General features: G+C 37.3%; 1 protein-coding gene across 1 annotated transcript; it reads left to right on the forward strand.

The window, feature by feature from the left end:
- The first annotated feature begins 2925 nt into the window (after positions 1 to 2925).
- On the forward strand, positions 2926 to 3891 carry LOC102391729 (olfactory receptor 52N4). Its single transcript, XM_006053575.2, has one exon. The coding sequence runs from the start codon at positions 2926 to 2928 to the stop codon at positions 3889 to 3891; it is 966 nt and encodes a 321-aa protein (XP_006053637.1).
- The last annotated feature ends 16041 nt before the right edge of the window (positions 3892 to 19932 follow it).

Genomic DNA, 19932 nt, shown 5'->3' on the forward strand with positions numbered 1-19932 from the left:
AATTACTTTTCTGTAGTCTCTTGTGTGTGTGTGTGTGTGTGCACGTGCATGTGTGCACGCACATGATAAGTCGCTTCATTTGTGTCCAGCTCTTTGTGACCCTATGGACTTTAGCCCACCAGGCTCCTCTGTCCAAGAGGTTCTCCAGGCAAGAATACTGGAGTAGGTTGCCATGCCCTCTTCCAGGGTATCTTCCAGACCTAGGGCTTGAACCTGTGTCTCACATCTTCTGCATTGACAGGCCAATTCTTTAGCTCTACCTGGAAAGTCCCTATAGTCTCTTGCTGTGCTGTACTTAGTCGTTCAGTCATGTCCAACTTTTTGTGACCCCATGGAACTCATGGACTGTAGCCCACCAGGCTTCCCTTTGTCAATGAGATTCTGCCAAGCAAGAATATTGGAGTGGGTTGTCATGCCTTCCTCCAGGGGATCTTCCCAACCCAGGGATTGGAACCCAGGTCTCCCTTGTTGCAGGTGGATTCTTTACCAGCTGAGCTACCAGGGAAGTCCCTGCAACCCACTCCAGGGTTCTTGCCTGGAGAATTCCATAGACAGAGGAGCCTGGTGGGCTACAGTCCATGGGGTCACAAAGAGTCGGACACAACTGAGTGACTAACACACATAAGTGTAAAGTAATAGTCTAGCCAAGGGTTACCATACATTTGAGAAATAACTCCAAAGTAAAAGATTACAAAAAGATATAAAAATAAAACATTGAAACTTCTACAATATAAAATAATGTATATAAAACACATATTTGTGTAATATATATGTATAATTAAATATTATTGTCAATTCACAAATTTCAGGGAAAATAAGGTCAAATAGATCAGACTTTAAAAATGCTAATATATATGGAAGATATGATTGATGAATTTTTAAGAAAAAGAATCCAAAAAAATAGAGAGTTGAGGTTCAAGGGGAAAATTTTTTTTAAATAAACCAGCAGGGAAAAAAAAAAAAACCAGAATAGACAGTATCTGGCTAAAAATAAATATAAGAAAATAACAAGGACCGCAGTTGGGAAGAAATAATCCAAAGTTAACAGAAGAAAATTTCCAAAACCAAAGATCATAGAGTTCCAGATTCAAAATTCCCAGTAAGTACCTGTACAATAAAAGATGCCAATGCATATTTATATCTCTATCATCACCATCATCAGCACTAATCTTGAAAGCAGACATTTTAAAATGGTATTAGATATTTCCAGAGTCAAAAAGTAAATAGCATAAGGAGATTAAACTTAAAAGCCTTTGCACAATGGAGGAAACTATAAGCAAGGTGAAAAGACAGCCTTCAGAATGGGAAAAAATAATAGCAAATGAAGCAACTGACAAAGAATTAATCTCAAAATATACAAGCAGCTCATGCAGCTCAATACCAGGAAAATAAATGACTCAATCAAAAAATGGGCCAAAGAATTAAATAGACATTTCTCCAAAGAAGACATACAGATGGCTAACAAACGCATGAATAGATGCTCAACATCACTCATTATCAGAGAAATGCAAATCAAAACCACAATGAGATACCATCTCACACCGGTCAGAATGGCTGCTATCAAAAAGTCTACAAGCAATAAATGCTGAAGAGGGTGTGGAGAAAAGGGAACCCTCTTACACTGTCGGTGGGAATTCAAACTAGCACAGCCACTATGGAGAACAGTGTGGAGATTCCTTAAAAAACTGGAAATAGAACTGTCATACGACCCAGCAATCCCACTGTTGGGCATGCACACCAAGGAAACCAGAATTGGAAGAGACACGTGTACCCCATTGTTCGTCGCAGCACATTTACAATAGCCAGAACATGGAAGCAACCTAGATGTCCATTGGCAGATGAATGGATAAGGAAGTTGTGGTACATATACACAATGGAGTATTACTCAGCTATTAAAAAGAATGCACTTGAATCAGTTCTAATGAGGTGGATGAAACTGGAGCCTATTGTACAGAGTGAAGTAAGTCAGAAAGAAAAACACTAATGCGGTATATTAATGCATATATATGGAATTTTAAAAGATGATAACAATGACCTTACACGCAAGACAGCAAAAGCGACACAGATGTAAAGAACAGACTTTTGGACTTCGTGGGAGAAGGCGAGGGTGGAATGATATGAGATAATAGCATTGCAACATGTATTTACCATATGTGAAATAGATCACCAGTCCAGGTTCAATACATGAGAGACAGCGCTCAGGGCCGGTGCACTGGGATAACCTCAGGGATGGGATGCGGAGGGAGGTGGGAGGGGATTTCAGCATGGGAGACACATGTACACCCATGGTTGATTCATGTCAAAGTATGGCAAAAACCATTACAATATTGTAAAGTAATTAGCCCACATTAAAAATTAAAAAAGAATAGTTTAAAAAGGGCGGATTCATCTTGATATTTGGCAAAACTAATACAATTATGTAAAGTTTAAAAATAAAATAAAATTAAAAAAAAATAAATAAAAAATAAAAAGGATCAAAATTGGAATGGTCCTCTTAATACCTCTAACTGAGGCCAAGAGATTGAGAAAGCCTTTGAAAGTTGTACGTGAAGAAACCTCACATACATCGGATCCCCATTTACTCAATTACAGAGTGCAGATTAATAGAAAAAAGACTTCATGAACTTGTAGTGAGGATTAAATGAGTTAATATTTATGAAATTCTAAGGCTGTGGTTGGTGTATATTAAGCATGAGTATGAACCAAGAATGTGTTTAAACTATGTTTCTATTGTAAATTCCTGACATTTAAATTTTTGGGTTCCATGATTTAAAGTGCAATACTGAACAGAGACAAAAGACACAGAGAGAAGACCCACAACTGAGACTTTTTTCTGTTTTTCCAAATCTAGGAGGGTTAAAAAAAAGCAATACAGGCATAAAACTAAAAACATACACTTTTCTTAATGACTCCACGAGCCTGATCATGATAATGCTGAACCAAACAGACATGACACCAGCCTCCTTCATTCTTAATGGGATCCCAGGACTGGAGGACATGCACGTGTGGATTTCTCTCCCATTCTGCTCCATGTATGCTGTGGCTGTGGTAGGAAACTGTGGACTCCTCTACCTCATCCGCTATGAGGATGCCCTGCACAGACCCATGTACTACTTTTTGGCTATGCTTTTCCTAACTGGCCTTTTCATTAGCTCTAGTACAATCCCCAAAGCCCTCAGCATCTTCTGGTTCCATTTCAAGGAAATCAGCTTTGATGGATGCCTGATCCAGATGTTCTTCGTCCACACCTTAACAGGAATGGAGTCTGGGGTGCTCATGCTCATGGCCCTGGACCGCTATGTGGCCATCTGCTACCCTCTGCGCTACTCAACTATCCTCACAAATCCTGTCATTGCAAAGGCGGGTCTCTCCACCTTTCTCAGAGGGGTGTTGCTCATCATTCCCTTCACTTTCCTCACCAAGCGCCTGCCCTACTGCAGAGGCAATGTAATCCCCCATACTTACTGTGATCACATGTCTGTGGCCAAGTTGTCTTGTGGCAACATCAAGGTCAATGTTATCTATGGTCTGATGGTAGCCCTCCTGATTGGGGGCTTTGACATCCTATGCATCACAGTCTCCTACACCATGATCCTAAGGGCAGTGGTCAGCCTCTCCTCTGCAGATGCTCGGCAGAAGGCCTTCAGCACCTGCACTGCCCACATCTGTTCCATTGTTTTCTCCTATAGTCCAGCTTTCTTTTCATTCTTTTCCCACCGCTTTGGGGGTCACAGTATTTCTCCTTCATGCCACATCATTGTGGCCAACATTTATCTGCTCCTACCCCCCACTATGAATCCTGTTGTCTATGGGGTGAAAACTAAGCAGATACGAGATTGCGTCATAAGGATTCTTTCAGGTTCCAAGTATATCAAATCCCATAGTATATGAAAGAGCTGTTTGCCTATGATGAGATGTGAAAGGAAAGAATGCTCCTGTCTGTTTGTCTAAGGAGAAAGCTTTCCAAGAATAGGTATCTGAATTTGCCAAGTGAGTGGATAATAATCCATCTCCTTATTTTTTTGCTTTTTTGCAGAATTCCAAAATTTTTCATGTCAAATCACCATCCGCATGAGTTTTTCATGTCTAGGTTCTCTGTGTAACTCAGATCTCAATAATGTCAAGTTCCAAGAATGAAAAAATACTAATGGAAACTGGTGCAATTATCCAGAAAACTGAATTAGGCGAAAGCAATGATCTGGAACCAGATGACTGAAACTGCTGTTTTTAATTGTGAATGAAATTTCAATATAATAACTGATTTAACTGTGGAAAAATCACAATATATTTACTTTATTCCATAAAATCTTCTGTTTTCTCAACAACTTCTTAAAGACAAGACTGTAAAATATATACCACAGGGTCAATAATATTATAAGTTGTAAGCCTTTCTGTGTCTTATGAGAAACATAGTGACCTGGAATCTGACCAGGTGTCTCTTGCATGAGTTTTTCTCATAATTGCTTGCTCCTCAATGAATGTTTTGTCTCTTTTTTTCAAAAACACTTTAAAAGTTTGCACACATTGGAGGGAGAAGTAGAGTAATGAGATTTATAATATAATAAATGTATTTCTATGAGTACAGGGTTATACACAGCAATGTTTACCTTTTTGCTTTTCTTCCTAAATTAAAATGAAGGTGAGATATTATGAATGTATTTTTATAGCATTGTCACAGATATCAAAAAAAGAATTTCAAAGTTGATTCTCCTTAACCAACTTCCAAAATTCTACATTACTTTCCCCTGATGCTACTAACTTACACTAATTTGTTTCCATTCTCTAATTTATCTTTTAGTATTTTTCTTTTTATAAATGCATTAAAAATCACAAAATCATCCTATTTGAATATTTAATTTCTGTGTTCATCTGGATAGTAAAATGTATCAAAGATTGACGGTACTCATTCTCTCCAGTTGCTCATCCCAAAATATTCTTCCCAATCTCTATCTTTCTCCAGAATTCCTTCCACCTCAGCATTTCAATGAAATTGTTTTTGTCAGTTTCACCAATGATTTTATATTAAACCTAGTAGGTCTTTCTCTGTTTCAACCTTGTCATAATTTTCATCTCTACTGAATATAATTGATTCATCTCTTTGTCTAGAAACACTTTCTTTGCTTGATTTCTCAAGTGCCACACATCCCAGGTTGTTCTTCATTATCACTGAACATTTTCAACCGTGTCATTTGCCTGTTCTTTTCTTCTGGACTTACCATGGTTTCAGGTCTCTCCACTTTGTACTCTTTCCCTAGGCCTTTCAGTATAATTGGCTATAAATATCATTGCATGCTGATGACTCCCAAGTTGATAGATCAGTAATAAATTTATTAAAGCTCAGGTGTGTGTTCAAAGTGAAGTAAGCTTCATGATACCTTTTTATTCATGGCACATTAACTGTGTCATTTCTGGGACCATTTCCTGTTTTGTTTTTACTTTAATGTGCTTATTTCAGTCCTAATCCTCAGGCCTGTCAATCATAGAAATCACTATGGTGTGTTTGACATGTTCTTTGATTTGTAAATGACTTACAAATCAGCCATTTACTGAATGTTAAATTTAGAAACATATCCATTTTTACTGTATTAAATGTCACGACTTACTTTTAACTGAATTTTTGAAATGTACTTTTGCTATTATCTGTACTTCATTTCTTGCTTCTAATTATAGACTTTCATAACATGCAACCAACACTATTTTCTTAATCATTTCCTGACTATGGATATCTAAGCTTTTTTCTTCTCTCTGTCACCAGAAATAATGCTATGATGAACATTTTTCTCATATGCACACATGTATCACGCATATATACACATGTGTACATATTCGTGAAACATGGAATGTGATATTTTATTTCAAATATATGCAGAGAAGTGGGTTTTCCTATCATAATCTCTGCACATTGCCTTTAATGAAGCAGTCTTTAGATTGGTGGCCATCTTTTCAATAAAAATTATGGAAGCCAGAAGACAATGAAATTATATTTCTGGAGTACTGAAAAATCATTTTCAATTTAAAATTATAATCTGATGAAAATATCCTTAAAAAGAAGATAAATGTTTATTAATATAGCAAAAGTATGTTATTCAGAACATAGAATAGTGATTACTCATGGAAGATAGAATGACAGAATTTAATAAAACCAACAGAAAAAGTGAGAGTAATTTTAAGAACATTTACTCTTTAAAACAGGGAAAATAACACATAAAGTCTAAACAAATGTAGAGGTAAAATATATATAGTAATAATTACACAAATGGCAGGAAAGAGGTTAATGGAATTAAAATCTTGATATATGCTAGCACAGTTAAAGTGATAAGTGTACTGTTTTAACATACATTGATAATTAAAAGATGTATATTGAAAAATCTAAGTTAATCTTTGCACCAACATAAGGGAATACATAACAAAAACCAAAGTTGGAGAAAATTGCAACAATAAAAATAATAACACCTGTTTCATTGGTCCAAAAGTAGCAAGAAGAACAAAGGAAAAAGAACACAGGTGAGACTAAATTAAAACAGTAGGAGCATGGTACACCAGTACATTTGAAAACAAAAGGCAACAATTACAATAATGTACTTTGACAAAACAATTGAAAGAAAATGAAATGAAAGATAAGAAAATATACTCAATAAAAATATATATGACTTAAAAACATGTATGTATAAATACAGGAAAAGTTTGTGTGGCTATAGCAAAGTAGATTTTAACACAATAAATATTAGGTGTAATAAAGTGGAGCATCCTGTAATATTTATAGTAACAATTCAACAGGAAAACATAAAATAACTAAATTCACAAGTACTTAATATAATTACAGACATCTATGCTTATAGGGGATGACAGAGGATGAGATGGCTGGATGGCATCACTGACTCAATGGACGTGAGTCTCAGTGAACTCCGGGAGTTGGTGATTTATAGGGAGGTCTGGCATGCTGCGATTCATGGGGTCGCAAAGAGTCGGACACGACTGAGCGACTGATCTGATCTGATCTGATGCTTATATACACACACATAGAAGAAACTGTTAGAACTAGAAGGAGAAATCACTAATCCACAGTGAAATTATAGATCTTTCAACATGTGCTCTCAGTACGTGAAGAACAAAGAGCTAGAAAGCTCTAAATGGCTGCAGAAGGTCTGAAGAAGATAAGCATCTTAAACCAATTGGTCAATTCAGAAAATAATATACAATAGTTCTAAAGTAGTTTTTATTTCTTAAATGCAAATACATTTGCCAAAATAAACAATAATAGAATATTAGAAACTAATTTATGCTAGTGCTTTTTAAAATGTAGATGAAATTAATATATACTTAAAACAATACAATTGATCTAAGAAGAAGTGTAAAGTCATAGTAGTTATAGACCTATCAAGAAATTTAATCAGTTACATAAAAATCCCCATAAGCATTTGTGTTTGTGTGTGTGTACATGTATGTACCAGGGGTTATATGATAATAAATTAAAACCAAGTAGGATTTATTCTAGGAATTCAAGCTTAGTGAGAATACAAAATGTTTTCAATTTAGAATTAAAAGAGAAAAAAAATCATAAGATTATTTCAATAGACAAAGAAAAAATTGTTCAATTTAACATCCATTCTTGATAAAAACAAAGTAAGCTAAATTTGGAAGGGAATTTCCTTAACTTGATACTAAAAAATCCCTGTAGCTAACATCCTATTTATTGATAAAATGTTAAAATCATTCTCTGCAAGGATGATAAGACAAAAACATCAATTGTTCACTCTTCTATCCAACATTGTACTACAGTTCCAGCAATGGAACAAAATAAAGGAAATAAAATACATTTGATATTCAAAGACATGAAACAGATGAAAATGGAAACACAGCACACTGACACCTAGGGGATGCTGCCGAAGCAGTTCTAAGAGGAAAGATTGTAGCAATAAATTCAGATTTTTAAAAAAAGATCTCAAATAAATAACCTAACTGTATACTTCCAGGAACCAGCAGAAGAAAAAAATTAAATGCAAAGTTAGAAGGGATAAAATAACAAAAATCAGAGTGGAATAAATAAAATGGAAACCAGAAAAAAAACATGAGAAACCAAAACTAAGTTTTTGAACAGATATACAAAATTGACAAATCTTTAGCTAGACTAAGAAAAAAGAGAGAGGACTCAAAAAAGTAAAATCCTAAAAGAAAGAGCTATCACAACTGATATCACCAAAATACACAGAATCATAAGAAATAACTATGAACAATTATATGCCAACAAATTGTATAAGCTAGATGATCAAATAATATACAGACCATTTATTGTTTTATATTCAAAATGCTTCTTTGCTCTCTGGGACCACTTTTTGGAAAAAATTTTAATTGAAGGATAATTACAATATCGTGTTGACTTTTGCCGTACATCAACATGGATCAGCCATAGGTATACACACGGTCTCTCCCTCTTGAACCTCCCTCCCACCCCATCCCACCCTTCTAGATTGTCACAGAGCCCCGGTTTGAGTTCCCTGAGTCATACAGCAAATTCCCACTGGCTATCTATTTTACGTATGTTAGTGTATATGTTTACATGCTACTTTCTCCATTTGTGGGACCACTTTTCCATGTGCTGGCTAAACAGTTTTCACATGGATGCTTCAGAGGCACCTCATGTGTGACATAACGTAATTTGAACTCTCTTGCCTCTGTAACTTGCTCTTTTTCCCGTTTTCTTTAAGAATGTGAATAGCATCACCTGTCATCCCACTGCATATACCAGGAAATTAAAATTGTTCCCCACGTCTCCTGCATATCCTGCATTGCAGACAAATTCTTTACCACTAGTGCCACCTGGGAACTGCCCTTCAGGTATAAAAATGATCAATTTTATCTCTAACATATCTTCCAAATCTATCTGCTTTTATTCATTTTCACTTCCCCTATCCCGGTTCAAGACACAGTCATCTCTCCCTTGGATTACTGTTGCCTATCTAATCTGTATCCCTGTTACATTTAATCTCATCTTCACACAGCTGCTATTGTGAAACCTCCACTTTCAGTGGTCCCTTACTATTTTAACATTAATTTGCTTGTAAGTTTCTGGCCTCTGTTATCTTAAAAGTACTATTTCCCACTATATCTCATTCTCCACTATATCTCAGAGCTAATGCCATATTTATCCTCTTTTATTACATTAAATATGCCAAGATCCTTCTCATTTGGGCATCTGAAACTTCCTAGAATTTAATCTGTTTCCTTTTTCTCCCACTAAAAACATGCCATTTTAAACTCACATTGAAATATTTGTCATCAACATAAATTGGTATTGCTTCAGGAAATCCTTCTCTGACACCAAAACTAAGTTAATTCTTTTCATTTTAAGTTCTCAGATCTCTGGGTACTTTTGTTTCAAAGCACTTCTTTAATTTAATAATGTTTGCTTCATTATTTACCTAACATTTTATCCTTCGGTCCCAGCTAGATCACAATTTCCATGAGAACAGGGACTGTGACAGGTTTATTGGTCATTTTATCCCTACCATGCATTTTCAGTTCAATTCAGTCACTTAGTCGTCTCCAAGTCTGTGACCCCATGGACTCCAGCATCCCAGGCCTCCATGGCCATCACCAACTCCCGGAGTTTTCTCAAACTCATGTCCATTGAGTCAGTGATGCCATCCAACCATCTCATCCTCCATTGTCCCCTTCTCCCCCCACCTTCAATCTTTCCCAGAACCAGGGTCTTTTCAAATGAGTCAGTTCTTCATATCAGGTGGCCAAAGTATTGGAGTTTCAGCTTTAGCATCAGTCCTTCCAATGAATATTCAGGACTGATTTCCTTTACGATGGACTGGTTAGATCTCCATGCAGTCCAAGGGACTCTCAAGCATCTTCCTCCAAAACCATGTGTTTTCAGTACAATAGCAACTCAGTATCTATTTTGGGGTCAATGAGTACTTTCTACTTTAAGAGTATTTTTTTCTTTTGAGTGCAACATCCTAACTACAGAATTTAGGAACATGTGAATTTTTGTACTCAACAATTCAGACACTCTAATAAAATTATCAGCCTCTATAGAATCATCTTGGTTTCATCACTGAAGATTTTGTTTGTTTGTTTGCTTATGGAAGTTCTCAGGTTAAGTTACTGGGAACATCGCTAAGTTAATCTCCTTTCCAACCTTTCAGGATTTAATATCTTGGGAATTCAGTTTCTCTATGGGCCATTCTTTTCTCAAGTCTCCAAAGGAGACCCATTATCCTTAGGTCACTAAGCTAGTACTACCTCCCATAAATTCCAGAAACTCATAATTTCTGTGCTGTGAGTCATCTGAGAACATTTTTTCATCTTACGTGAAATCTTTTTTAAATAGTTGTGCTTTTTCCCTTCCTGCTGGAAACCTCTCCTCTTCCTAGGAACTTAGACTGTGAGTCTCAGCATATAACCACAGTAAGTACTAAGCCTTGACATAGTCACATTGGTTGAATACCAGAGCATTCAATGGCTATTATTAATCTTTTCTTATTCTGTTTTTGGAAATACTGTGGACAAGAAAGTGACCCTTGCTTCTACCCTAGGAGGACATAGAAGCTTGGAGAACCTATTCAAGGGAATTATGGCTAGAATTATTTTTGAATGTCTCCTGTGGAAGTATTCATCAGCAGTGGACTGCCACAGGGACAGGGGTTCTGGGTGCAGCAGACTTGGGTATGGCATAAGCCCTCTTGGAGGAGGTCACCATTAACCCCATCATAGAGCTAGATTCTTGGAGGACAGAAGCAGAAACTTGTGTGCACCAAGACCAAGGAGAAAGAAGCAGTGACCCCGTAAGAGACTGATTCAGACTTGCCTGTGAGTGTCCAGGAGTCTCCAGCAGAGGCGTGGGTCAGTGGTGGCCTACTGCAGGGTTGGGGCACTGAGTATAGCCATACATGCATGGGATCTTTTGAGGGCAATGCCATTATTTTCATTACCTCCAGGATAGTTTGGACCAGGTAAATAGCAGGGAGGGAACATAGCTCCACCAATCAACAGAAAATCAGATCAAAGATTTACTGAGCATGGCCCTGACAATCAGAAGAAGACCCAGTTTCCCCCTCAGTCAGTCTCACCATCAGGAAGCTTACATAAGCCTCTTATCCTTCTTCATCAGAGGGCAGACAGAATGAAACCCACAATCACAGAAAACTAACCAATCTAATCACATGGACGAAGTCTTGTCCAACACAATTAAACTATGAGCCATGCTGTGTAGGGCCACCCAAGACAGACCGGTCATGGTGGAGAGTTTTGATAAAATGTGGTCCACTGGAGAAGGGAATGGCAAACCACTTCAGTATTCTTGCCCTGAGAACACCATGAGCAGTATGAAAAGGCAAAAAGATAGGACACTGAAATATGAACTCCCCAGCTTGGAAGATGCCTGATATGCTACTGGAGATCAGTGGAGAAATAACTCCAGAAAGAATGAAGAGACAGAGCCAAAGCAAAAACAACACTCAGTTGTGGATGTGACTGGTGATGGAAGCAAGGTCTGATGCTGTAAAGAGCAATATTACATAGGAACCTGGAATGTTAGGTCCAAGCATCAAGGCAAATTGGAAGTGGACAAACAGGAGATGGCAAGAGTGAACATCGACATTCTAGGAATCAGCGAACTAAAATGGACTGGAATGGGTGAATTTAACTCAGATGACCATTATATCTACTGCTGTGAGCAGGAATCCCTTAGAAGAAATGGAGTAGCCATCATAGTCGACAAAAGAGTCTGAAATGCAGTACTTGGATGCAATCTCAAAAATGACAGAATGATCTCTGTTCATTTCCAAGGCAAACCATTCAATATTACAGTAATCCAAGCCTATGCCCCAACCAGTAATGCTGAAGAAGCTGAAGTTGAACAGTTCTATGAAGACCTACAAGACCTTTTAGAACTAGCATCCAAAAAAGATGTCCTTTTCATTATAGGGGACTGGAATGCAAAAGTAGGAAGTCAAGAAACACCTGGGGTAACAGGTAAATTTGGCCTTGGAATATGGAATGAAGCAGGGCAAAGGCTAATAGAGTTTTGCCAAGAGAATGCACTGGTCATAGCAAACACCCTCTTTCAATAACACAAGAGAAGACTCTATACATGGACATCACCAGATGGTCAACACCGAAATCAGATTGATTATATTCTTTGCAGCCAAAGGTAGAGAAGCTCTATACAGTCAGCAAAAACAAGACTGGGAGCTGACTGCAGCTCAATTCATGAACTCTTTATTGCCAAATTCAGACTTAAATTGAGGACAGTAGGGAAAATCACTAGACCATTCAGGTATGACCTAAATCAAATCCCTTACCATTATACAGTGGAAATGAGAAATAGATTTAAGGGCCTACATCTGATAGACAGAATGCCTGATGAACTGTGGACAGAGGTTCATGACATTGTACAGGAGACAGGAGTCAAGACCATCCCCAAGAAAAAGAAATACAAAAAAGCAAAATGGCTGTCTGAGGAGGCCTTACAAATAGTTGTGAAAAGAAGAGAAGGGAAAAGCAAAAGAGAAAAGAAAAGATACACCCATCTGAATGCAGAGTTCCAAAGAATAGCAAGGAGAGATAAGAAAGCCTTCCTCATTGATCACTGAAAAGAAATAGAGGAAAACAACAGAATGGGAAAGACTGGGGATGTCTTCAAGAAAATTAAAGATACCAACAGAACACTTCACACAAAGATGGGCTCAAAGGACAGAAATGGTATGGACCTAACAGAAGCAGAAGATATTAAGAGGAGGTGGCAAGAATACTCAGAAGAACTATACAAAAAAAACTTCATGACCCAAATAATCATGATGGTGTGATCACTCACTTAGAGCCAGACATCCTGGAATGTGAAGTCAAGTGGGCCTTAGAAAGCATCACTTCGAACGAAGCTAGTGGAGGTGATGAAATTCCAGTTGAGCTCTTTCAAATCCTAAAAGATGATGCTGTGAAAGTGCTGCACTCAATATACCAGCAAATATTGGAAAATTGAACAGTGACCACAGGACTGGAAGAGGTCAGTTTTCATTCCAATCCCAAAGAAAGGCAATGCCAAAGAATCCTCAAACTACCACACAATCGCACGTATCTCTCACACTAGTAAATTAATGCTCAAAATTCTCCAAGCCAGGCTTCAGTAGTACATGAACCGTGAACTTCTAGATGTTCAAGTTAGATTTAGAAAAGGCAGAGGAACCAGAGGTCAAATTGCCAACATCTGTTGGATCACTGAAAAAGGAAGAGAGTTCCAGAAAAAAATCTATTTCTGCTTTACTGACTATGCCAAAGCCTTTGACTGTGTGGATCAGTGTGAACCGTGGAAAATTTTTAAAGAGATGGGAATAACAGACCACCTGACCTTCCTCTTGAGAAATCTATCTGCAGGTAAGGAAGCAACAGTTAGAACTGGGCATGGAACAACAGACTGGTTCCAAATAGGAAAAGGAGTACATCAAGGCTGTATATTGCTACCCTGTTTATTTAACTTATATGCAGAGTACATCATGAGAAATGGTGGGCTGTATGAAGCACAAGCTGGAATCAAGATTGCTGGGAAAATATCAATAACTTCAGATATGCAGATGACACCATCTTTAAGGCAGAAAGTGAAGAACTAAAGAGCCTCTTGATGAAAGTGAAAGAGGAGAGTGAAAAAGTTGGCTTAAAGCTCAACATTCAGAAAACTAAGATCATGGCATCTGGTCCCATCACTCATGGGAAATAGACCGGGAAACAGTGGCAGACTTTGTTTTTGGGGCTCCAAAATCACTGCAGATGGTGACTGCAGCCATGAAATTAAAAGACACTCCTTGGAAAGAAAGTTATGACCAACCTACACAGTGTATTAAAAAGCAGAGACATTACTTTGCCAACAAGGTCTGTTTAGTCAAGGCTATGGTTTTTCCAGTAGTCGTGCATGGATATGAGAGTTAGACTATAAAGGAAGCTGAGCACTGAAGAATTGATGCTTTTGAACTGTAGTGTTAGAGAAGACTCTTTAGAGTCCCTGGACTGCAAGGAGATCCAACCAGTTCATCCTAAAGGAAATCAGTCCTGAATATTCATTGGAAGAACTGATGTTGTACATGAAACTCCAATACTTTGGCCACCTGATGTGAAAAACTGACTCATTTGAAAAGACTCTGATGCTGGAAAAGATTGAAGGCAAGAGGAGAAGGGGACAACAAGGGATGAGATGGCTGGATGGCATCAGCATTCAATGGACATGAGTTTGAGGAAACTCTGGTAGTTGGTGATGGACAGGGAAGCCTGGTATGCTGCACTCCATGGGGTTGCAAAGAGTCAGATATGACTGAGCAACTGAACTGAACTGAACTGAGAGCTAGAGTTAGAAAACATTAAGTTTGTATGGTTGCCCCCACCTTGGTGCAGAGGTAAAGAATCCTCCTGCAATGTGTCAGAAAGATCCCCTGGAGCAGAAAATGGCAACCCACTCCAGTATTCTTGCCCAGGAAATCCCATGGACTGAGGAGCCTGATGGGCTACAATCCATGGTGGGGGGAGAAGGGGGCAGCAGGAGTTACAAAGAGTCGGACACGACCTAGAGACTGAACAATGGTTGCTCTAGAAACTACCTCTTCTAAAAACTATTGCCAGATTATCTTCAAGATTCATATATTAATTGCTAACCTCAAATTGCTGAAAATTTTTTGAAAAAATTATTTTCTTTTTGTGATCTCAGACTCGCTCCGTCTCTTAAATGTATTGTACAAGCAAATATCAATCAAAGGAAAAAATCTAAGGAAAATGGGAAAAATGTCAAAGCTACAAGAATGATTACAAGAATGCATGGTAATAAATGAGTGTTTGACAAAAATACCAGACTTTGAACGACCAAATGAGCTATAAACCTCCAAACTCTCATAATGGAGGTATTGTACTGGGATCCTTCAGAACTCTAATCTAAAAGTCCACAGTCAAACTAGTTTTATCTCCAAATCTACTTGTCATATCCATTAAAATTTGCTAAAAAAAAATTTAGATGATTTTAATGTTCATCAAATCATAGCCTTCATTTAAAAAGGGTGATTTGTATCATGATTAGGCCATGTATGCTTATTCAGAGAAGTAGCAAAAAATCTGAAAATAATTCATCTAGTTTTTAATATGAATCTTCTTTTGCTGGTAATGCCAGAAGGGGAATTTTAATTTCTTTTTAGAATTTTTTTTCTGATTTAAAAGCAATTGTGTCAAGAATAAACGTATAGGTAATTTAACTAAATTGTTAATGCGTACTGCAAAGTCGCTTCAGTCATGTCCAACTTTTTGCCACCCAATGGACTGTAGTCCACCAGATTCCTCTGTCCATAGGATTCTCCAGGCAAGAATACTGGAGTGGGAATCCCTGCCCTCTTCCAGGAGATCTTCCTAATCAAACCCATGTCTCCTATGCCTCTTGCATTGGCAGGTGGGTTCTTTACTACTAGCACCACTTGGGAAGCCCAAATGGTTAACTAAAATTACTTTAAATATTTTATTTCAAAACTTTCTCATACAATGTTTTAAAACATAATTTTCCAGTCTCTGTTTTTTTACTCATAAATCTGCAATAGCATTTCACATGGTCAAATATTGATAATTAAATGTGTTGCAAAATAAAAAAATTTAGTTAAAAGCAAGTATTTTGTCTGAAGTATAAGATACAAAGAGGTAAAACCAAGAAATGATCTCAGTTGACTTGTTCATGTCAGAGAGTGCATTCTGCACTATAAAGGAATTTGAATTATATTTGAAAGACAATGCAAGGGCATACATTGTTTTAAGCAAGGGAATATCAATTTTAGAAAGGTAAGATTGTTGACAAAAAGAGAGAAGCATGGGGAGAGAAGGTGTGACCAGGTGAGATGATAGAAGCAATAATACTGAAGAGAAGGGGTGTATGAGTGAAACAAAAGAAAGATATCAACAACAGAGTAAGGAAGCAATTATTTGTGGAAAGGAAAGCCCAGTTAGTAAATTTTAAGCTTATCCTGTTGGGCCCTTGGACAGAATAAAAGTTCATGAGGAGCAGTCCTGTCAGGGCTTTTCTTTAAGAACTCTGTGGTAGGCACGATGTAGACATAGAAAACATGGCAGGAAGGAGAGGGCAGAAATGAATTGAGAGAGTAGCATTGATATATATATATACACACTACCATGTGTAAAAGAGATAGACTGTGGGAAGCTGCTGTATAGCACAGGGAGCTCAGCTCAGTGTTCTGTGATGACCTAAAGGGGTGGGGTAGAGGGGCGATGGGAGGGAGGCTCTAGAGGAAGGGGATATATGTATACCTATAGCTGATTCATGCTGTTGAACAGTAGAAACTAAAACAACATTGAAAAGCAATTATACTCCAATTTTTTAAAAGTACGTGAAAAACAATAGAGTCTGAGAAAAGCCAATGAGTCTAGTTTTAAACATGATTCTAAATCTACAGTGGCCGCTGTGAAGATAAATCATTCTTATTCATTAAGTAAAATCAAAAGCACCTTATTCCCTGACCCTAAATCCTGTTTTACATGTCTTCGTATGTTCTTTAAGATTCAACTAAAAAATAATAATTTGCTAAGGTTGCTTCCTATATGAATACTTATATTAACAAATTTAATCATTATCATTTAACTTCTTTTAAACTATTCTTCTGTGGCCACCTCAGAAGTCCATACAAAGTCAAACATCAAAGAAAGCTTTCCCCTTTCAATCTGCAACATGCTTTATGTCTACAAATCTTTAAAAGTCTGTAATACTGAGGTGGTCCTAAGATGGTGGAGGAATACAGAAACAAAACAAGGGTGCCAACTTTCACCATTACTATTCAACATAGTTTTGGAAGTTTTGGCCACAGCAATCAGAGCAGAAAAAGAAATAAAAAGAATCCAAATTGGAAAAGAAGTAAAACTCTTACTGTTTGCAGATGACATGATCCTCTACATAGAAAACCCTAAAGACTCCACCAGAAAATTACTAGAGCTAATCAATGAATATAGTAAAATTTCAGGATATAAAATCAACACAGAGAAACCCCTTGCATTCCTATACACTAATAATGAGAAAATAGAGAAATTAAGGAAACAATTCCATTCACCATTGCAATGAAAAGAATAAAATACTTAGGAATATATCTACCTAAAGAAACTAAAGACCTATATATAGAAAACTATAAAACACTGGTGAAAGAAATCAAAGAGGACACTAATAGATGGAGAAATATACCGTGTTCATGGATCGGAAGAATCAATATAGTGAAAATGAGTATACTACCCAAAGCAATCTATAGATTCAATGCAATCCCTATCAAGCTACCAACAGTATTCTTCACAGAGCTAGAACAAATAATCTCACAATTTGTATGGAAATACAAAAAACCTCTAATAGCCAAAGCAATCTTGAAAAAGAAGAACAGAACTGGAGGAATCAACCTGCCTGACTTCAGGCTCTACTACAAAGCCACAGTCATCAAGACAGTATGGTACTGGCACAAAGACAGAAGTATAGACCAATGGAACAAAATAGAAAGCCCAGAGATAAATCCACGCACCTATGGACACCTTATCTTTGACAAAGGAGGCAAGAATATACAATGGATTAAAGACAATCTCTTTAACAAGTGGTGCTGGGAAAACTGGTCAACCACTTGTAAAAGAATGAAACTAGAACACTATCTAACACCATACACAAAAATAAACTCAAAATGGATTAAAGATCTAAACATAAGTCCAGAAACTATAAAACTCTTAGAGGAGAACATAGGCAAAACACTCTCCGACATACATCACAGCAGGATCCTCTATGACCCACCTCCCAGGATATTGGAAATAAAAGCAAAAATAAACAAATGGGATCTAATTAAAATTAAAAGCTTCTGCACAACAAAAGAAACTATAAGCAAGGTGAAAAGACAGCCTTCAGAATGGGAGAAAATAATAGCAAAAGAAGCAACTGACAAACAAGTAATCTCAAAAATATACAAGCAACTCCTGAAGCTCAATTCCAGAAAAATAAACGACCCAATCAAAAAATGGGCCAAAGAACTAATTAGATATTTCTCCAAAGAAGACATACAGATAACTAACAAACACATGAAAAGATGCTCAACATCACTAATTATCAGAGAAATGCAAATCAAAACCACTATGAGGTACCATTTCATGCCAGTCAGAATGGCTGCGATCCAAAAGTCTACAAGCAATAAATGCTGGAGAGGGTGTGGAGAAAAGGGAACCCTCTTACACTGTTGGTGGGAATGCAAACTAGTACAGCCACTATGGAGAACAGTGTGGAGATTCCTTAAAAAACTGGAAATAGAACTGCCATATGACCCAGCAACCCCACTGCTGGGCATACACACCGAGGAAACCAGAATTGAAAGAGACACATGTACCCCAATGTTCATCGCAGCACTGTTTATAATAGCCAGGACATGGAAGCAACCTAGGTGTCCATTAGCAGATGAATGGATAAGAAAGCAGTGGTACATATACACAATGGAGTATTACTCAGTCATTAAAAAGAATACATTTGAATCAGTTCTAATGAGGTGGATGAAACTGGAGTAGATTATACAGAGTGAAGTAAGCCAGAAAGAAAAACACCAATACAGTAAGACTGATGCTGGGAGGGATTAGGGGCAGAAGGAAAAGGGGATGACAGAGGATGAGATGGCTGGATGGCATCACTGACTTGATGGATGTGAGTCTGAGTGGACTCTGGGAGTTGGTGATGGACAGGGAGGCCTGGTGTGCTGCAATTCATGGGGTTGCGAAGATTCGGACACGACTGAGTGACTGAAGTGAAGTGAACTGAACTGAACACATATATATGGAATTTAGAAAGATGGTAATGATAACCCTGTATGTGAGACAGCAAAAGAGACACAGATGTATAGAACAGTCTTTTGGACTCTGTAGGAGAGGGAGGGGGAGGATGATTTGGGAGAATGGCACTGAAACATGTATAATATCATATAAGAAATGAATAGCCAGTCCAGGTTTGATGCAGGATACAGGATGCTTGGGGCTGGTGCATTTGGATGACCCTGAGGTATGTTATGGGGAGGGAGGTGGGAGGGGGGTTCAGGATGGGGAACACGTGTACACCTGTGGTGGATTCATGTTGATGTATGGCAAAACCAATAAAATATTGTGAAGTAATTAGCCTCCAATTAAAATAAAAAAGAAAAGAAAAAAGTCTGTAATACCAAAGTATTGGAATGGTATATAAAATATTAATGAATATCGGTTACAAGTTCAAGTGTACAGTAAGAAAACATAGCTAATGTTCCAAAAAGATACATAAAGGAAATAAATCTGAATTTACAAAATCTACTTAATGTCACTTAATGATAGTCTGAAACAAGAAAGATAAATATGAAGAAAACAAACACATTTGCTTGATTTCACAGAATTTTTGAAAAGGAAATGAAAGATTTAAAAATCAAATCAGCAACAACACCAACATCAAACCCTAGAACTATATTTATGTGTTGGTCCCAATCTGAAATAACAGAGGACAATGTACATAAAAATTTGAGATTCATGAAGAATTTTCTCTGAGTAACCAATATTGATAATTGCTATTTTTATGTTTACTTTCCACTTTGATTCCTGGGTCAGGAAGATCCCCCAGAAAAGAGCATGGCTAGCCACTCCAGTATTCTTGCCTGGAGAATTCCATGGACAGAGTAGCCTGGCAGGCTACAGTCCATAGGATCACAAAGAGTCAGCCACCACTGAGCGACTAACACTTTCACTTTCACTTTTCCACTTCTAAAGTTCTAGAACTTCATTGTAATTTATTGTGAGATGGACTACAGAATCATTTCATTAATAGCAAACTACAAACTATGCTATGCAGAGACCATTTCAAAATGATGTTCAATATAATTAGGCTCAGAGAATGCAACTTTAAAAATATATTTGTTTTACTCTTAGGAAAAT

This window comes from Bubalus bubalis, chromosome 16 (assembly GCF_019923935.1).
Source record: "Bubalus bubalis isolate 160015118507 breed Murrah chromosome 16, NDDB_SH_1, whole genome shotgun sequence".
Taxonomy (NCBI): Eukaryota; Metazoa; Chordata; class Mammalia; order Artiodactyla; family Bovidae; genus Bubalus; species Bubalus bubalis.